At 57.3% G+C, this 18,426-nt stretch overlaps 1 protein-coding gene across 3 annotated transcripts in view; it reads left to right on the plus strand.

Annotated features, from left to right (window-relative positions):
* TAF1B (TATA-box binding protein associated factor, RNA polymerase I subunit B) overlaps window positions 1-7,288 on the plus strand; it is a 70,160-nt gene extending 62,872 nt beyond the window's left edge. For 2 of the 3 annotated variants that reach the window (XM_062208950.1, XM_062208951.1), the window contains exons 13-15: window positions 521-591; window positions 1,067-1,289; window positions 6,669-7,287. In XM_062208950.1, coding sequence (XP_062064934.1) covers window positions 521-591; window positions 1,067-1,289; window positions 6,669-6,870 — 496 coding nt within the window. In that variant the 3' untranslated portion in view covers window positions 6,871-7,287. Of the gene's footprint in view, window positions 1-520; window positions 592-1,066; window positions 1,290-6,668 lie in introns of all 3 variants that reach the window. The other variant, XM_062208952.1, reaches the window with a different exon arrangement.
* Window positions 7,289-18,426: the final 11,138 nt, after the last annotated feature.

Here is an 18,426-nt window from a genome sequence, read left to right on the forward strand (position 1 = left end):
TACAGTGGCGCCTCCCTGGCCGGCCTTTTCTAGGACTGTGCGATGCTGGAATCTAGACCTCCCCCTCGCCTTCCTGCCAGAAATGGGAGCGACGTCCCGGCGTTCAGCGCTAGAGGGCCTGGCTCAGGGGCCCCGTGTTTGAGCAGAATTGGAAGTGCCCCTCCCCTGCAGCCAGGGCACTGAGGCTAAGGAGAGAACAGTCACTTGTGGGGAGGCTGCATCGTAGGCAGATGGTGGCGCGGGGGGTTCGTGGTAAGGGAAGCCGTGTCCACCTCACTGTGTGTGGTTCACAGCTTCAGGATCTTAACTGCTTGTGGCCGTGCTGCTGGCCGGCTCGCTCGGGGCTTCCTAAGACTGCAGACCGGGTGGACCCACGCCGGTCAGCACGCGGAGCCATGCTGAGCCACGCTGCTAAACAGTGTCGGGTAACGGCTGCTACTTCAGAGAGACGTTCTCTGAAACGCGTTTAGGTCCATTTCTTCTCCATCCCACTCCAGCTGTGTTTTTTTGCCTTGTACAGGTACCTGTGGAAAAGTGAAAAGCCACTCTACCACTCGTACATTGACAAGCCGGTGGTGTATAAAAGACGAGGTGAGTCTGTTTGTGACGGTGCCAGCCAGCAGCACAGTTGCAGCAAAGCTAAGGCCCTGGCTTGCACAAGGAATGCTCAGGTAGCTTTGCACTTTTGAAGCAAGTGTTCCAGGCGAGACGTGTGTTCCGCGGAGCATCGGCCCCGCAGGAATTCTCCGTGGGGTCTGTCTCCGGGACTCGCCGGGACTCGGGGCTGAGCCTGCGTTGCCATCAGCCCTTTGTCTCTGTAACTCAGAATTCTCTGGAGGATTACATTTGGATGGTCCTGTGCGTTCTTTTTCTTTCCTGTACTTCGTGACGGTGACCACCCTGCTCACTCTCTGCAGTGCCCCGTCCTCCTCCTCCCGGCGGTCCTTCTTGGTGCCGCGGTTCGCCGCTCAGTGCCGCCGCGGCACCATGCACTGGCGTCAGCTCACCCAGTCACTGGACTTAACGTGCGTTTGACTGTGTTGCTTTCCTTCTGCTTGCATTCCAGAAATGGTGGTAAATCTCCAAAAGCAATTTGGCGCACTGGTTGATTCCAGCCCAACTCCTGGGGGGAGAAAACCTTCAAGCTTTCAGTTCAACTGGACTGAGAAAGGCACCGACGGGCCGTGCTTCCACGGACATAGCCTGCGGGGCGTCCTCAGTAAGAAAGGCCAATCCCTGGTCATCAAGAACTCGTTGTACTGGCTCAGCACCCAGAAATTCTGCAGAAGGTATGTGAGGCTTTTAGAAAGCAGCGTGAGCCATGGTGGAGTCTCCGGTTTGGCCCGAGATGTATTATGATTTTCTGATTTTTTTTTAAAAGTCACGTACATAATAAGAGTCTGATTGTTTCTGAGTAGAATTAGATCTCAGACACGTGTGAAGTCGTGTGTCAGTCTGAGGGAAGCCGGGGGGACAGGCAGGAGGGTGTCGCCCGCGTGCTGGGGACGCCCCGAGCGAGGGGAAGAGCCGCACTGTCGTAGCCACGGGTGTCGGTCACAAACACCGTGCTCCTTCTCCTGGTGCTTCCGGGGGTATCTCCTGAGAGGAAGGGTCTTCCCGTAATAACCGCAGCACAGTGGGCCGGAGCCTGGCCCAAGCAGGGCCTCACTGAGGGTCGGTTGAATGAATTAATGGAAAATAGGAGCTGCCCCAGGTCTTTGTGAGGGTTGAATGGGATATTTGGAGTCTGTCAGTACTCAGTAAATGATAACTATGACCATTGCTATTTTAAACAAAACTTACTTTCTGTTAAAGACATTCGCTCTTGAGTTGGCATAATCAAAGGTAAATGAAATGAAATTGCAATAGGTGATGATAAGATGAAGTCGTCCTCATTCAGACCTGCTGCCTGGAAGAACACAGGTCAGCTGCGTCGCCAGCGATGGAGGGGCAGCGCTCGCCCGATCGCAGGGACCGGGCAGGGCCAGGATGGCGCCCTGGGAGGCGATGCGTTCCTGTGTGGGGGCCGCAGTGCCTTGCCGGGTGTCAAGGTTCCTTCAGGAGGAGGAGACAAGGTGGCAGTGCTGGTAGTGAGGGCGCTGTGGAGAGCCCACATCAGGCAGCGGGTGCTGGGGCTGGTGTGGCTGTCGCCTCGGCCTGGGCTCCTCCGACACCTTTGGGCTCTCTTCCGCGGGGCACACAGTGGACCTTCCTAGGCTGAATACCATACTGTGTCACGTGGGCTGTGAGCACACCTGACGGTCCGATGAACCAGAGCGGCACAGCCGTAGATGGGATGTCAGTGCTGCCGTAACAGGACCCAGGTTAGCTGTCAGTGCTGCCGTAACAGGACCCAGGTTAGCTGTCAGCCTCGCCTCGCCTGCTTCATTTTATTCATTCCAAGGGCAGAGCCAGAGAAGTCTTCCATCCACTAAATCATTCCCCAAACGCCCACGACAGCTGGGACTGGACCAGACCAAACTAGGAGCCCAGAACGCCACCCAGATTTTCCCCGTGGGTGACACAGAACCCACCACGTGCGCCCTCACTGCTGCCCACGGGGGCGCACATCAGCAGGAAGCTGGAATGGGAGCAGAGCCAGACTTGAACCCAGGCCCTCTGACATGGAGTCTTAACCAGCTCACCAAACGCCTGCCCCGAGGCAGCCTAGAGCCCGGGAGCAGACAAGCACCCAGGTTGCAGGAGCCTCGGTCCCGCGTGGCTGTACTCCCCAGCAGTGGGGTCTGCCTCCCCCAGCCGTGTTCCCGCGCCGTGTGGTCTCGGTGGCTCTGCCTAGCCGTGCTGTAGAGTGTGCCCACGGCAGCAATGGCAGCTCGTCCTGGGAGAGTCCCGGAGACCAGCAGCGCTGCGGAGCTTTGTCTAAGACAGCGCGTACTGCACACTGAGGTGTTCAGATTTCCTCCCGCAGTGGGTCCAGGGAAATGCTGCAGATGCTTAGAGAGCAGAGCTTCAGCCACGCCCGCGATGTTCTGGTGCCGCGGGACTCTTTTTCGAGGTGTCAGAAAAGACCGTCAGTTACGACAGAGCTGTGAGAGCGCGCAGAGCTCGGGAGCTGAGCAGAGAAAGCCGCAGTGGGAGGCGTGGCGGCTCTGTACCCCTCCTCCCTGAGCTGGAGCACACACTCTCAGGCTCCCTCTCGTCTCGGGAAACCTCTGTCAGGAGCCCAGAACCACAGCTGGCTGCCGTGGGTGCCGGCCCTGATCCGCCTGTGAGAGCCAGACGGCTCACCTGTCCCGGCACGGGAAGAGGTAGATCAACGGCTCTCTATCCCCAGGTGCTGGGGCTGTCCCACGAAACTTGGACCTGAATTTGTCAAAGTTAATTTTTTTTTTTTTTTTTTTTGGACAGGCAGAGTGGATAGTGAGAGAGAGAGACAGAGAGAAAGGGCTTCCTTTTGCTGTTGGTTCACCCTCCAATGGCTGCTGTGGCCGGCGCATCGCGCTGATCTGAAGCCAGGAGCCAGGTGCTTCTCCTGGTCTCCCATGCGGGTGCAGGGCCCAAGCACTTGGGCCATCCTCCACTGCCTTCCCGGGCCATAGCAGAGAGCTGGCCTGGAAGAGGGGCAACCGGGACAGGATCGGTGCCCCAACCGGGACTAGAACCCGGTGTGCCGGCGCCACAAGGCGGAGGATTAGCCTGTTAAGCCATGGCGCCGGCCTTGTCAAAGTTAATTTTGTAACTATTTTTGAAACGATGCCGAGACACATCACAGGCCACCCAGCTGCCGACTTGGCCAGCAGCTTCACTTTTGAGAGACCATGCCTTTGGCATACGCAGCACCTTTTGAACCTAAAGTTCATGGAAAGTGTGTTTTAGGAAAAAATTCAGTGTGGATTTCAAAATGTTTTGCAGCAAAATACATTTGTCTTTTAGTTCGGTGTTTGCATGAGCCTTTCGAGTGCCCTCATGAAGGGCCGCTGTGAGGAGGCTGTGTCCTTGTGCTGTGCCCACTGGCGCCCTGGGCCTCGCGCGCTCCCCCGGAGCTGACCCCGCGACAGGCGTTGGCGTGGGCACAGCATCGTGTGGTAGACGCGGCTCCGTCTCGTAGACGCTTTGTAAAGAACGTAATCCACGCTAAGATGGCAGGGATTCCACTTAGAAGTACCAGTTGTGGGGCAGGCATGCTGGTGCAGCAGGTGAAGCCGCCCCCGTGTCGGAGCCCTGCCTCTCTTCCCGTCCAGCTTCCTGCTGCTGGGTCTCAGAGGCACCGGTACTCGGCCCCTGCCGCCTGTGGGAGACCCCAGCTGGAGTCCTGGCACCTGACCGTGGCCAGCCCTGGCTGCTGTGGGCATTTGGGGCGTGAACCAGCAGAATACATCCTCTTCTTGTGTAGAAATAGAGCTGTCCTTGTGGTCTTTGTGTAAGAGAATACACCTGTTCCTTTTGTGACAGCTTTTTATCTGAAAGATTCTCAATAAAGCTGACATTTAGAAAAAGTTAGAAAGATGACCAAGAAGCTGCCATATTGGCAGAATGCTGTATAAATGGCTATTAAGCCAATGAGTGAAGAGACATCTGAGGCTTTACATTTCCCACTAGTGACACGGTGTGGGGTAGTAGCTTTATTACTGAAATAGCCTTAGGATTTTAAGTGAAAACAAACCAAAAAATCAATTTTAAAGGAGTATCGGGAGGAGACCATTTTTGAGCTCTTACTGTGTGCCAAGCATTGGGTTAAGTGCTTACTCTATATTCTTATTAAAAAAAAAATTTATTTGAAAAGCAGAGTTACAGGGGAGAGAGAGGGGGAGAGAGGGGGAGAGGGAGAGAGAAAGAGAGAGAGATCCTCCATTTGCTGGTTCACTCCCCAAATGGTCACAATGGCCAGAGCTGAGCTAGACTGAAGCCAGGAGCCAGGAGCTTCTTCTGGGTCTCCCCCGTGGGTGCAGGGCCCAAGAACTTGAGCCGTCTGCTGCTGCCTTCCCAGGCGCATTAGAGGTGGCCTTTGTGAACGATACACTTAAGGAGTGGTCAGCCACTGGCAGGAGCCGGGCCTTATTTGAGTTCTGAGATGAACGCCTTAAATAGATGACGTGACGGCTGTGTGCGCCCACGCACTGACGCACGCTTCATCACGTTAAGGATCGGAGTAGAGCGGCCAGGGCTTGAACCAGTGCCTGTGTGGGATGCCCGCCACCACGCGGCCCTCTATATTCTTATTTAATCCTTTGTCAGCCCGTTGAGAGGTGAGTCCTGGTGTTTTCCTGCTCACCTGTGAGAGAGCCAGGAGCAGTCGTCCCATGGTCCTAGCTGACACGTGCAGAGCTCTGTGGTGCAGACGTAAACATTCGGGAACTTAGGACCGTGTGTGCTCGTCAGTGTCTGAATTTACAGGCTCAGTGGGAACCCAGAAGTAGAAGGACGGGCCCAGCGCCCCCCCTCCAGCACAGCTGGGTCTGCTCCACCCAGGCCTTCCTGCCTGCACTGCCTCACTGTTTGGAAGCCGATCAAACACCAGAGTACTTTTTTTGATCAAACTGTGATACATCTGATCAGATCTAAAAAGGTAGTAGTTCCTTAACATTATCAAACACGCAGTCAGTGCTTGGGGGAGAGGGGGGGTCTCACAGCCGTCACGTGATGTGTTTAAGGCGATCAACTCAGAGTTCAAATAAGGCCCATCTGCTGTGAGTGGCTGACCGCTCCTTAAGTGTTAGTCATAAAGGCCACCTCTTTTTTTTTAATTATTATTTTTTAATTTGTTAGACAGAGAGAGAGAGAAAGGTCTTCCTTCCATTGGTTCACCCCCCAAATGGCCGTGCTGCGCCAATCTGAAGCCAGGAGCCAGGTGCTTCTCCTGGTCTCCCGTGCAGGTGCAGGGCCCAAGCACTTGGGCCATCCTCCACTGCCTTCCCGGGCCACAGCAGAGAGCTGGCCTGGAAGAGGGGCGACCGGGACAGGATCGGTGCCCATATGGGATGCCAGCACTAAAGGCAGAGGATTAGCCAAGTGAGCCATGGCGCCGGCCCCTCTTTTTTTTTTTTTTTTTTTTTAAGGTTTATTTATTTATTTGAAAGGCCGAGTTACAAAGAGGCACAGAGACAGAGATAAGGCCACCTCGTAATCTCTTCTTTACCCCTAATTTTTGCTCGCTGAGTTACCTAGGTCAGGTGTCCTGTGGGGTTCTCCGTAACCTGGGTCTTGCCGACTGCGGCCACGTGATGGCATTTAGCCTGCTTCTCTGTCCCTGGGCTGCCTGCGCTTTGACGTAGATAGAGGCTGCTGGCTCGCGCTGGGCGGAGGTTTGGTGCGAGATTCCATCAGAGCCAGGTTCTGCTGTTGGGAACGGGGACACTTCTCAGCCAGCTCCCCCACGGTGCGCAGGCGCAGTGTGAAGTCTGGTGTCGTGGGCGGCGTCCCGGATCGAGTCTGGCTCGGCCGTGTGTCCAGTCCTCCCCACCTGCTTCTCTGCCTGGAGCGTGCTCAGAAAGCGGGCAGCGTCCTGTCGGGGCGGGAAGGCCTGGCTCCGTCCACCGCGTCCCCGTGCGCAGTCTCCAGAGACAATGCAGACCTTTTTCTTGTGTAAATTAAGGAGTTTTCTTCATTGTTCGGAGTTTCCTTCTAAGCTGTCTGGGAGATGTTCCAGGGTGGACACTGCATTTCCAGCTGAGCTCCAGGATAACGTCCTCATTTTTCTCCCCTTCCAGCTACTGTAAACATGTGACAACCTATGAAGAATCGAATTTTTCTCTGAGTTACCAGTTTGTATTAAATCTCTTCTCCTTCCTGCTGAGAATAAAGGCCTCCTTGCTCCATGAAGAAGTGAGCTTAATTGAAAAGAAACTTTTTAAAAGAAAATACATGAGTTCAGACGAAGCTTCCAGGTCCAGAAGAGTGAGAAGACGTTGAAAACAATGGCAGAGACTTGGAAGATGTTCTAGTGGTGCTAAGCGGTGTCAGATTGTAGTGCCACCTCGCAGAGGACTGTGGAAAGTGTATGTTGTCACATGTGCACACACACACACACAGAGGTGTCAAATGTGTTCATAACGTTGTTTGCTGTGGGGGCTGGTGTCGGCGTGCAGGGGGTTAAGCCGGCAGTGGGACACCAGGGCCCAGGTCCCTGGCATCAGCCTGACTCCGGGGACCATTTGGAGCGCGCGCCCGAGGGTGGACAAGATCTCTCCACGTGCCCTCCCTCTGCCTTTCACATAATGAGTCTTTTCTGAAAGTGAATGCTATACGACATGTAAACTTTTTTTTAATTAATATGAATGTTTTTGAGAAAATTAAAACAATACATTTATAAATGGTATCTAGAAATTTGTGTTTGTTGTATTTAAAATTAAATTTGCTGTTTTGAACTAGACTGCTTCCTTACTCTTTACTCCCCAAAACGAATCCCAGGGGGATTAGCGGTCTGAGCAGTGCTCCCCTGTGTGTGCACGTGGGAGAGTAATAGAACAAAACCAGAGTGACTTTCAGGGACCCGGGAGTGGGGAAGGACTCAGCGCCTCAGACCAGACGCCAGGAGGGAGAGACTGACCCAGGACTGCAGGTTCCAAAGCAGGGAAACTGCACGCGGAGGACACAGGGCGGATTTCTTCGGTGTCTCTTAAGTTCTCGCAAAGCAGTAGAGACCGAGCAGGGAAAAAAAGCAGGAAGGCAAAGGCCAAGCCGAGAACCGTGATGGAATAATGCACTCCACTCGCTCATGGAACGGCAATTGGAAAGATGCACCTCCCACCTAATGGCTTAGCGAAGATTGTGCAGGTTTACAGTGACTGTTGAGAATATTGGAAAATCAGGCGTCTGTCAGAGCCCATCTACTGAGCAACGCGCAAGGGGACCAGGAGTGCAGCCCTCGGCCGGACCCCTGCCGGGAAGGACCCGTGTGCGACCTGAGTGGGAGCAGTTGGTAAACATGGACTGCAGTGAGGGGAGGCTGGGGGCGGCTGAGGGAGGCTGGGGGAGGCTGGGGGAGGCTGAGGGAGGCTGAGGGAGGCTGGGGGAGGCTGGGGGAGGCTGGGGGAGGGCCCTCTGGGGAGGGGACATGTGACCGGAGACCAACTGCAGGGCCAGCCGTGAAGCTGGCTGCCGTGTGCGAAGACCCAGGAATTGTTCAGGTGTGGCAGGAGTGTTGGGTTCGAGGAGAGAGGTAGCAGGTGCAACAGGAGAGGCCCTGTGAGTCAGGGTTGTGATGGTCAGAACTTCGGCTTTTACCCTGAGTGTGCCCCAGGAAGCCAGGGGGAATGTGAAGCTAAAGTCTGATGTGACCCAGCCTAGGTTAGAAAAGTGTCCCTGTGACCACTCCGTGGGAGTAGCTGGGGCGTGTGGGCAGGGAGACTGGAGACTACTGGCTAACTGGAATAAGGGAGGCTGGGGCAGTGGTCGGGTGTGGCTGTGGGAAACCAAGGCTCCGAGGGTTTTCTCCGGAGCGGTTCAGGTTCCCCGTCCCTGACGAGGCTGTTGGCTTCACCTCCTGTTGCCCGTGGCACAGAGCGGAGTTGTTCCGTGCTGAGGCTGTGCAGATGGCGCGGCACAAGGCTCCTTGTGCTCGAGGCCACAGTGAACATCAGTTACCGAGAGGCTGCGAGGCGTCACCAGGGCGGGGGTGTCCCCTGGTCCCTGCAGCTGGATGTGATAGGCTTGTTTGAGTAATTGTGCAGGCTGGCTCTGTTGATGAGGAGTCTGGTTTGGTTAGGTCTTATCCCAAAGAGGAGTGGCCTGGGGCCTTGCAGCTGGGCCATTCAAGGCCCCTGTGGGTCCACTGGACATCAAGCCAGCACCTAGGAGGAACCCAGAGGAGAGGTGGGCTGGGAGCTCGGGTCTGCTCAGGCACCTGCGTCTGAGATGCCTTGAGAGAGACAGCGGGGAAACCCAGCATGCAGCGGCCTGGGGTGGGGACCTGCTGTGGGTCTTCAGAACGTGGGTGGTGTGTACAGCTGTGAGTAGGTGGGACCTCAGCGAGGGGGTGTGTGCATAGGAAGGGGCCTTCGGAGGCGCTGCCTCGGGCTGCTCCTCGCTGGACGTCTAAGGACTAAAAAGCCAGCTCTCCACCAGTGCTTCTAGGAAGTAAACACGGGAGAGGAATGCCTCGCAACTGGTTCTGTGATGCCAGCACGGCCGACTCTGACACCAGATACAGGAACCACGGACAAGGAAGCTGCAGAACATTCCTCACGACGTCGGATGCAGAAACCCTCACGACACTTCAGCAGCTCCGAGTCAGCACATGTAGGGACATAAGAGACCGAACAAGTGGGGTTGATCCGAGGAAGGCAAGGCCGGCCTCACCTTCGAGACTCAGTCCGTGTGATCTGCCGCCTGTACCCACTGGAAGAGAAGCCGCTCGGTCGTAGACGCAGGCAAAGCATTTGGGGAAAAACTGAGCAAACTCAGAATAGGCTTGTCTCTGTGAGGGCTGGCTTCCCTGGCCTCCGTCCTCCCGGGCAGGGGCGGAGGGCGGCAAGGAGGGCCAGGCTCCGCCTCGAATCTTCCATCTACCCCCTTCAGACACCCGAGTCTGCTCCAGGTCAAAGCAGACACTCGGGCAGATAAACAGTGAGGCTGCCACTCGGGGTGAGATGCGTTGTCTGCGCCTCCTCTCGGTTCCCGCCGGCCCTCAGCTGCACGCTGCCTTCCGTACTCCCCCGGGAGCGCGGAGCTGTGTCTAGACCCCTGCCACAGGGCCGCCCACCTCAGCACGGGGACACCCCGCAGGTGGTCTCCAAGCCTCCGCTCTCTCTAAACTGCAGGTACACAGGAGATGGGTGCCCGGGCTCGAGTCCCAACTCTGCTTCTGATAACAGCCTGCTGGTGATGTGCCCCCGGGAAGCAGCACCTGATGGTTCGAGTGCCTGGGTCCCTGCTACGCTCGTCGGGCACCGGACGGACTGCTGGGCTCCTGGCTGCAACCTGGCCCAAGCCTGGCTGGTGCCCTGCTCCCTCCCCACCAGGAGCAGACAAACCATATCTCCTTTCGGGGGGTGCAACCGGTGACGTAGTTGGGCACTACAGCGACTCCTCTGTCCAGTGGAATCTCTTTTATGAGCAAACGTTGTTTGTTTCCAAGTCAGACTCCTCTGGGCTGCAATGAAGTGTGATTTCGTGATTGTGGCTGCCACTCCTAAGGAAAAGCCACGCGAGCTCCCCGGGGCCTGAGCACCTGCCAGGAGGGAGACGGGTGCAGCCCACACTGTGGGAAAAGCCCTCAGGCCGTTTCCTCTCCCTCGGTGCTCAGTCTGCGCCCACAGCCGTACCCGACGGAGCGCACCTGCTGGAACCGAGTCAAGTGCGTGGTGTGGGAGCCAGCGTTGTGCAGCGGATTAAGCCGCCGCCTGCAATGCCAGGATCCTGGGGCCCCAGCTCCATTCCCACCTGCTCGGCTTCCAGTCCAGCTCCCTGCTATGCGCCTGCGAAGCAGCAGCCGGGGGCCCAGGCACCGGGTCATCAGCGTTGTTGGGGGAGTGCAACAGGGTTCCTGGCAGACGACCCAGGGTGCCCTGCCTCCCTGAAGGTTAGCTTCTCTCTCTGGGCATGTAGCAGGCCTACCTATCATTGCCACCCAAAAGTGGAGCCACGGGCTCGGTGCTGTATTGCAGTAGGTTAAATAAACCACGGCATGCAGGCGCTCACATCCCACATGGATGCCAGTTTGAGTCCCGGCTGCTCCATCCCAATCCAGCTCCCTGCTAATGGCCTGGGAAAGCAGTGGACGATGGCTCCTGGCTCCTGGCTCCTGGCTTCAGACCAGCCCAGCTCTGGCCATTGTGGCCATTTGGGTAGTGGACCAGTGGATGGAAGATCTATCTGTGTCTCACCCTCTCTCTGTAACTGTCTCTGAAATAAATAAATAATTCTTAAAAAAAAAAAAAAAAAAGAAGAAGAAGAAGAAGAAGACGTGGTGGAGGCGCCTTGGTCCGTAGCAGGGAGGGAGAGCCCAGGGCCTGGCACAAAGCCGCCCAGGGAGAAACATGGAGATGATTCTACTCTGTTTACACCAAAGACGTCGTGCTGAGAAGGCAGGGAGGAGCCTCCCTCCCTGAGTCCCCGGAAACAAAGCGAGGTGACAAGAGTATTGTGCAGTGCATGCTGGTCCCAGTACGTAGTTATTTTTAAAAGGTTTGTTTATTTACTTGAAAGGCAGAGTTACAGAGAAAGAGAGGGAGAGACAGAAAGAGGTCTTCATCCGCTGGTTCATTTCCCCAGATGACCCCAATGGGCAAGGCCAGGCCAGGCGGAAGCCAGGAGCCAGGAGCTTCCCCAAGGCCTCCCACGTGGGTGCAGGGGCACAAGCGCTTGGGCCACCTTCTCCTGCTTCCCCAGGCCATAGCAGGGAGCTGGATCGGAAGAGGAGCGGCCAGGACTGGAACCACGGGCGATACGGGACACCAGCGTCACAGGCGGCGGCTCTACCCGCTGCGCCACCGCGCGGGCCCTCACGGGGTGTGCTGCTAGTGGCTCCAAAGACTGCCATGCTGCTGTGCTCCTGTGAGTGCGTGTGCACCTGGGGAGGGCGCCGGGGCCTGACGCCGCCCCTCGCCGGGGAGAGCTCAGGGGCCCAGCGGACTGCTGCCTCCGCGGCCCTGGCCCGTGCTCCTCTGGATCAGTCACCCTGGAACACTGAGTGCATGTCTGTGGATCTGGCGGAGCTCGGCGACTCAGATGCTCACCAAGGAGTTTCTGTTAGAACCTCTGAAATGGTGCCGCCTTCCCCACCATCGTAGTCCACGTTCATTTAAATTAAATAGCTGGGGCCTGCGCTCTGGCACAGCGGGTAAAGCCGCCGCCAGCAGCGCTGGCCTCCCATATGGCCGCCGGTTCAAGTCCCGGCTGCTCCACTTCCGATCCAGCTCTCTGCTATGGCCTGGGAAAGCAGTAGAAGATGGCCCAAGTGCTTGGGCCCCTGCACCCACGTGGGAGACCTGGAAGAAGCTCCTGGCTCCTGGCTTCAGCTCCGCCCAGCTCCGGTCATTGCAGCCATCTTGGGAGTGAGCCAGTGGATGGAAGACCTCTCTCTCTCTCTCTCTCTCTCTGTCTCTCTATCTCTGTCTCTGTCTCTCTCTGCCTCTACCTCTCTGTGGCTCTGCCTTTCAAATAATAAATCTTCAAAAAGTTAATTAAATGACTATTACATAAAATGAGAAAAGGTTGTCTCTAAATTATAAAAACTCCCAAGGTTAAAATGGGAAACTGTGTTTTTTAAAAAAGACTTATTTTATTTATTTGAAACTTAGAGGTGCAGAGAGAAAGACAGAGAGGTCTTCCCATCTGCTGGTTCACTCCCAGATGGCCACAATAGAGATGGGCCAATCCAAAGCCAGTAACCAGGAGCTCCTTCCTGGTCTCCCATGTGGGTGCAGGGGCCCAAGTACTTGGGCCATCCCCTGCTGCTTTCCCAGGAGCATTAGCAGGGAGCTAGGTTGGAAGTGGAGCAGCCGGGACTCAAACCGGTGCGCATGTAGGATGCCAGTGCTGCAGGCAGTACCTTAACCTGCTACGCCAGTGTCAGTCCCAGAAAATGTGTCCTTTGCCATAGTAGATAATAGAAAAACATTTTTTAAAAGATTTATTTATTTGAAAGGCAGGGTTACAGAGAGAGAGAGAGAGAGAGAGAGAGAGGGCTTCTATCCACTGGTTCACTCTTCAAATGGCGAAAACAGCTATAGCTGGGCCAGGCTGAAGCCAGGAGCCAAGAGCTTCATCCGGGTCTCCCACGCTGGTGCAGGGGCCCAAGCACTTGGGCCATCTTTTGCTGCTTTTCCAGGCGCATTAGTAGGGAGCTAGATCAGAAGTGGAGCAGCAGGGACTCGAACTGGTGCCCACATGGGATACCAGCACAACAGACCATGGGTTTACCCACTACACACAGCACCACCCGGAAAAAACATTTTAAAATGGGCTTCCTTGGTTTTACCTTCTTTTTTAAGGATTATTTATTTATTTGAAAGGCTGGGTGACAGGGGGAAGAGAGAAAGAGAGAAAGAATCTTCCACCCACTGTTCAATTCCCAAATGGGTGTAACAGCAGGGTCTGGGCCAGGCTGAAGCCAAGAGCCAGGAATCCTGATCTCCCACATGGGTGCAGGGGCCCAAGCACTTGGGCCATCCTCTGCTGCTTTCCCAGGTGCAGTAGCAGGGAGCTGGACCGGAAGTGGAGCAGCCGGGACTGGAACCAGTGCTGGGATATGGATGCTGGCACCACAGTGCCCGCCCCGTATCTTAAATTCATGCCAGAATAAACGTCTCCCTTCAGCCCGCCCCCACCCTCAGAGCCGCAGCAGGCAGTGGGGGACTGGGGCCTGCTCCCCGCAGCCCGGCACAGCCCAGCTGCGGGGCCAAAGCCTGCCTGGTCACCTGCCCTCCCAGGGCTGCTGCTGTGCGCCCTGCTCTGAGTCTGGTGTTCCCCACCGGCGCTGGTCGGGGTGAGGGAGGGGAGGCGGCCCCTGAGAACCTGCCCCTCCCCAGCTGCTCCCCATGCGCCACGCCCCTTGGTCCCTGGGCGCCTCTGGCTTCAGGCACCCTCACTGGCTGGGGCCCTCTGCCCCGGCCCCTGGAGGAACCCTGGATCCCAGAGAGGTGGTTGAACGATGCCAGTCGTGGGGGCAGAAAGGGGCGGCTCACCCGGAGCTGCCGGGTCCCCAGCAGTCCCCAGGGCCAGTTCCAGGGGCCGGCTCAAGAAGACCTGTTAAGGCCGCAGGGAGGAAAGTGGCTGTAACCTCGCCTCCCTTCATCCTGTCCGTGCTGTGTGGGCTCACGGGCCTGCCCACGGGAGGCTCCAGGGGCTGGGCTCTGCCAGTCCCCAGAGGCCTCAACCTCTGGTGTCGGCTTGGAATCCAGGGCCCCAAGTGCTGCTGGGCTGGCTCTTCCCCCCATCCTGGCTTCCTCTGGGTCCCTGTCTCCCAGTCACTGCACCACTCACCTAATGGCCCAGGCCATAAACCGCCAGCCCCTCCCCGCCCGACGCGGTCACTGCCTTGCTCAGACCTCCTCGCCTCCCGCCGACTGGGGGTTGCACAACCTCTGGGCTCTGCAAGCATTTATCACTCCTGAGCCAGTTGTTTTCCAAGAATAGGTTTAATAGCACTCGGGGACTCACGCCGCTCCGACGGCTCCTCGTTGTCTAGGGCCGAGTGGCTGGGCCTGGGGGACAACCACGTGTCTCCCACACAACCTCTCCTGTCTGCGCGAAGCAGGCAAGCCTCGGCAGCTCCCGCCCCAGGGCCTTTGCATGTGCTGGATTTGCTATCAGATGGGTCCTTCCTCCTCTCTCAGAAGAATGCGTGTGATCTCCTTAGGACCCTGCTCTAGGGCCCACATCTCCCCCAGGCAGAACACAGCCCTCCGCCACGGCCCACGTGGCACGGTGCCCCCACGTGAGCCACAGGAGCCGGCTGTGCAGTGTACTGCCTTCCCTACCCGTGCCTGGTTGAGGTTAAAAAACGTGAGACCAGGGCTGGCCTGTGGCGTAGTAGGTAAAGCCGGCGCCTGCAGTGCCAGCATCCCATGTGGGCGCTGGTTCGAGTCCCGGCTGCTCCTCTTCTGATCCAGCTCTCTGCTGTGGCCTGGGAAGGCAGTGGAGGATGGTCCAAGTCCTTGGGCCCCTGCACCCACGTGGGAGACCTGGAAGAAGCTCCTGGCTCCTGGCTTTGGATCAGCACAGCTCCGGCTGTTGCGGCCATTTGGGAGTGAACCAGCAGATGGAAGACCTCTCTCTCTGCCTCTGCCTCTCTGTAGTTCTGCCTTTTAGATAGATAGATAGATGATAGATAGATAGATAGATAGATAGATAGATAGATAGATAGATAGATGATAGATAGATAGAAACGTGAGGCCTTCTGTGAAAACGGTTCACCAGGACCGTCTGGGTGGCAGCACGCCTCAGAGAAGCCAGCGAGGCCACGGGACACATCCTGTTGCCAAGATCGATTTCTGCCTGACTCCCGTCCGCCCCCACGATACCCGGCAGCTGCAGGGCCGCTGCTCCGGGGGCCGCCGGTGAGGCACTGGCTGGCAGGTTCACTTCCTGCGGACTCATTCACTCCGCCCCCAGCGCTCGGTGGCCCTCGGGAATTCTCGCGATTGCCCCACCCTCCTTTGCTTAGCCCCCACTTCTTCCTCCGTCTGATCCTCACAGGTCCCAGGGCTCACGGATTCCAAGGGAGGGAGTCCTCCACCTGCACACACCACGTGTGTGAACCGTCCGCTTCAGACACATGACCTAGCCCCTCCTGGCTGGCTCCCTGCCTGGGGGCGGAGCCTACAGGGGCTCCAGGGATTCTAAGTGGGCTTTATCTTAAGCTAAGGATGTTCGGCCCGGGAGCCCTTTCTTCAAGGGCAACTTAAATTTCATATTTACATGACCTGCTGCAGGCTTCACTGTGGTCAGTCTGGGACTGGAGCAGACACCTTGTTCTGGAATCCCACAGGATTAGCCTGAGACCCCCAGGACACAGCAGCCTGCACACAGGCTGTGGCGCAGCAGGCAAAGCCACCGCCTGCAGTGCTGGCATCCCATGTGGGCGCCAGCTCAAGTCCCGGCTGCTCCTCTTCCGATCCAGCTCTCTGCTGTGGCCTGGGAGGGCAGTGGAGGATGGCCCAAGTCCTTGGGCCCCTGCACCCATGTGGGAGACCAGGAGGAAGCTCCTGGCTCCTGGCTTCAGCTCTGCCACGTGCCCAGGCCCTCAGTCGCCAACAAGCAGGAGCCGGGACTCTGCCATGTGGAGTGTGTGCAGGCTGCTGGACGCTGCGGGCCCTGGGCTGACCCCGGCATGCTGGCTGGCTCACACATGTGGGCAGTCCCGCCACGCTCGGAAAGGAGATTGGGATTCGGGAGCAGGGTGCCTGGGTCCGAGTCCCAAACTTATCGGCCTGAAGCTTGGGACGTGTCATTTGTTCTCCACGGACCTCACACCTCTGTCCACAAGGTAGGCTTAGCCTTGTGTAGCTCAAGGGTTGTTTTAAGAATTAAATGAGGCCGGCGCCACGGCTCACTAGGCTAATCCTCCGCCTTGCGGCGCCGGCACACAGGGTTCTAGTCCCGGTCGGGGCACCGGATTCTGTCCTGGTTGCTCCTCTTCCAGGCCAGCTCTCTGCTATGGCCCGGGAAGGCAGTGGAGGATGGCCCAGGTCCTCGGGCCCTGCACCCACATGGGAGACCAGGAGAAGCACCTGGCTCCTGGCTTCGGATCAGTGCAGTGCACCGGTCGCAGCGTGCCGGCCGCGGCGGTCATTGGAGGGTGAACCAACAGTAAAGGAAGACCTTTCTCTCTCTGTCTCTCTCTCTCACTGTCCACTCTGCCTGTCAAAAAATTAAAAAATAAATTAAAAAAAAAAAAAAAGAATTAAATGAGCTTGGGTGCAGGGTCGTCTCGAACACCGAACTCCGCCCGAGAAAGGCCCAGACGGCGGCAGCAGGTGCCGTCCCTGGGGTGTGCTGGGCTCCGTGCGGGGAACGAGGGACGCCGGGATGAGGCATAGTTTCTGTTTCCTACACAGCTGATGACTGAGGGAGTGATGGGAACTTCAATATCTCCTGGGTTCCCTGCAGCGCCGCCATCTCATAGGAGCCCCCTCATGTCCTGGCTGCTGCCCTTCCCACACGGCTCCCGCTGTGGCCTGGGAAAGCAGCAGCAGACGGCCCAGGGGCTTGGGCCCCTGCACCCGCGTGAGTCCCGGATGAAGCTCCTGGCTCCTGGCTTTGGCTGAGCCCTGCCCTGGCCATTTTTACTATCTGAGGAGTGAAGCAGTGGATGGAAGATTCTCTCTCTCTCTCTCTCTGCCTTTCAAATAAATAGATCTTTAAAACAAACACAGAAAACCCCAGTGATGGGACTGATCACCCCACATTGCGCAGCTGGGGAAACCGAGGCTCAGGGCTTGGAGAACTTTCCTGAGTCGCAGAGCGGGAGGCGAGGTGGAGGCTGCGTCACCTTCCTTCCGCCCGCGGGCGGGCTGTGCACAGGCTGCGGCGGACGGCTGGGTGTCAGGGCCTGGAGCTCAGCCAGCTCGGCCCTGCACTGCAGGTGGTTTTTCAGGGCGCCCCCCCCCCACCCCAAGCACAGGGAGCCCTGCTAAGGCGGCTGTGAGGTCGCATGGGGCCAGGGCTCCTGCCGCCTGGTGCCACCGAAGCAGTGCCACCCGCGCCAGGGCGCCAGGGCCTGGGTGGGATTCTTCAAGAACCTCATCCCAGGAAACCCCAGCACTGTCTGTGCCGTTCTCCTGTTCTACAGATGGGAATCCGAGGCCTGACCATGAACCCACACATGCCCCGCGGGGCTCACATCAGGGGTGCTGAGCGCGGGGCAGCTGAGTCCACGGCCTGGAGACCAGGGCTGCAAGGTGGAGAGAGGGCTGGCGTAGGCCATGCTGGAGGCCTGGGACTCTGGCGAGCTCAGGAGACACCGTGACAGGTGCAGGGGGCTCTGGCCTGGGAATTGGGTGCTGGGGCAAATGCCGAAGGGCCGGGGAACAGGGGCTCCGCCCGTGTGGCCGTCGGAGCACCTGACATTCTTGCAGCCAGGGGACAGTGGCGCGGGAGGGAACCAGGGGACCTGTCCGGCTGTCGCCTTCCCTGGGGCCCACAGAGAAGGGACTCTGCTGGCTCACTCTCAGCCCCCACCCCCGGCTCACGGCTCCCACAAGTGGCAGAGGTGTGAGAGCTGCGGCCACACACCCCTTTTCCCCAACTCCATCTGCAGGAATTTACCCAATGGTTACACAAGGGCATTTTAAAGAATCTGTGTAAAAATGGAATGAAAAGTTAAGCTTGTTTTGGTGCAAAACGATTTTGAAATTCTATATACAAAGCATATGCATGGAGTTTGTAAAAAAATGCGTATTATGAAGAAACTACACATGGATTCCAAAATTTTTAAATTTTTTTTAGAGATTTATTTGAAAGGCAGAGTTAGACAGAGGCAGAGAGAGAGAGAGAGAGAGAGAGAGAGAGAGAGAGGTCTTCCATCTGCTGATTCACTCCCAAATGGCCACAATGGCTGGAGCTGAGCCGATCCAAAGCCAGGGGCCAGGAGCTTCTTCTGGGTCTCCCACACGGGTGCAGGGGCCCAAGCACTTGGGCCATCTTCTACTGCTTTCCCAGGCCATGGCAAGGAGCTAGATCAGAAGTGGAGCACCCATATGGGATGCCGGCACTGCAAGCGGATGCTTAGCCTACTATGCCACAGCACTGGCCTGGGACCCTCATTTAATTTTTTTTTTTTTGACAGGTAGAGTGGACAGTGAGAGAAAGGTCTTCCTTTACCATTGGTTCATCCTGCAATGGCCACTGCGGCCGGCGTACTGCGGCTGTTGCACCACGCTGATCTGAAGCCAGGAGCCAGGTGCTTCTCCTGGCCTCCCATGGGGTGCAGGGCCCGAGGACCTGGGCCATCCTCCATTGCACTCCTGGGCCACAGCAGAGAGCTGGCCTGGAAGAGGGGCAACTGGGACAGAATCCAGCGCC

Source organism: Lepus europaeus, chromosome 13, assembly GCF_033115175.1.
Source record: "Lepus europaeus isolate LE1 chromosome 13, mLepTim1.pri, whole genome shotgun sequence".
NCBI classification, from domain to species: Eukaryota; Metazoa; Chordata; class Mammalia; order Lagomorpha; family Leporidae; genus Lepus; species Lepus europaeus.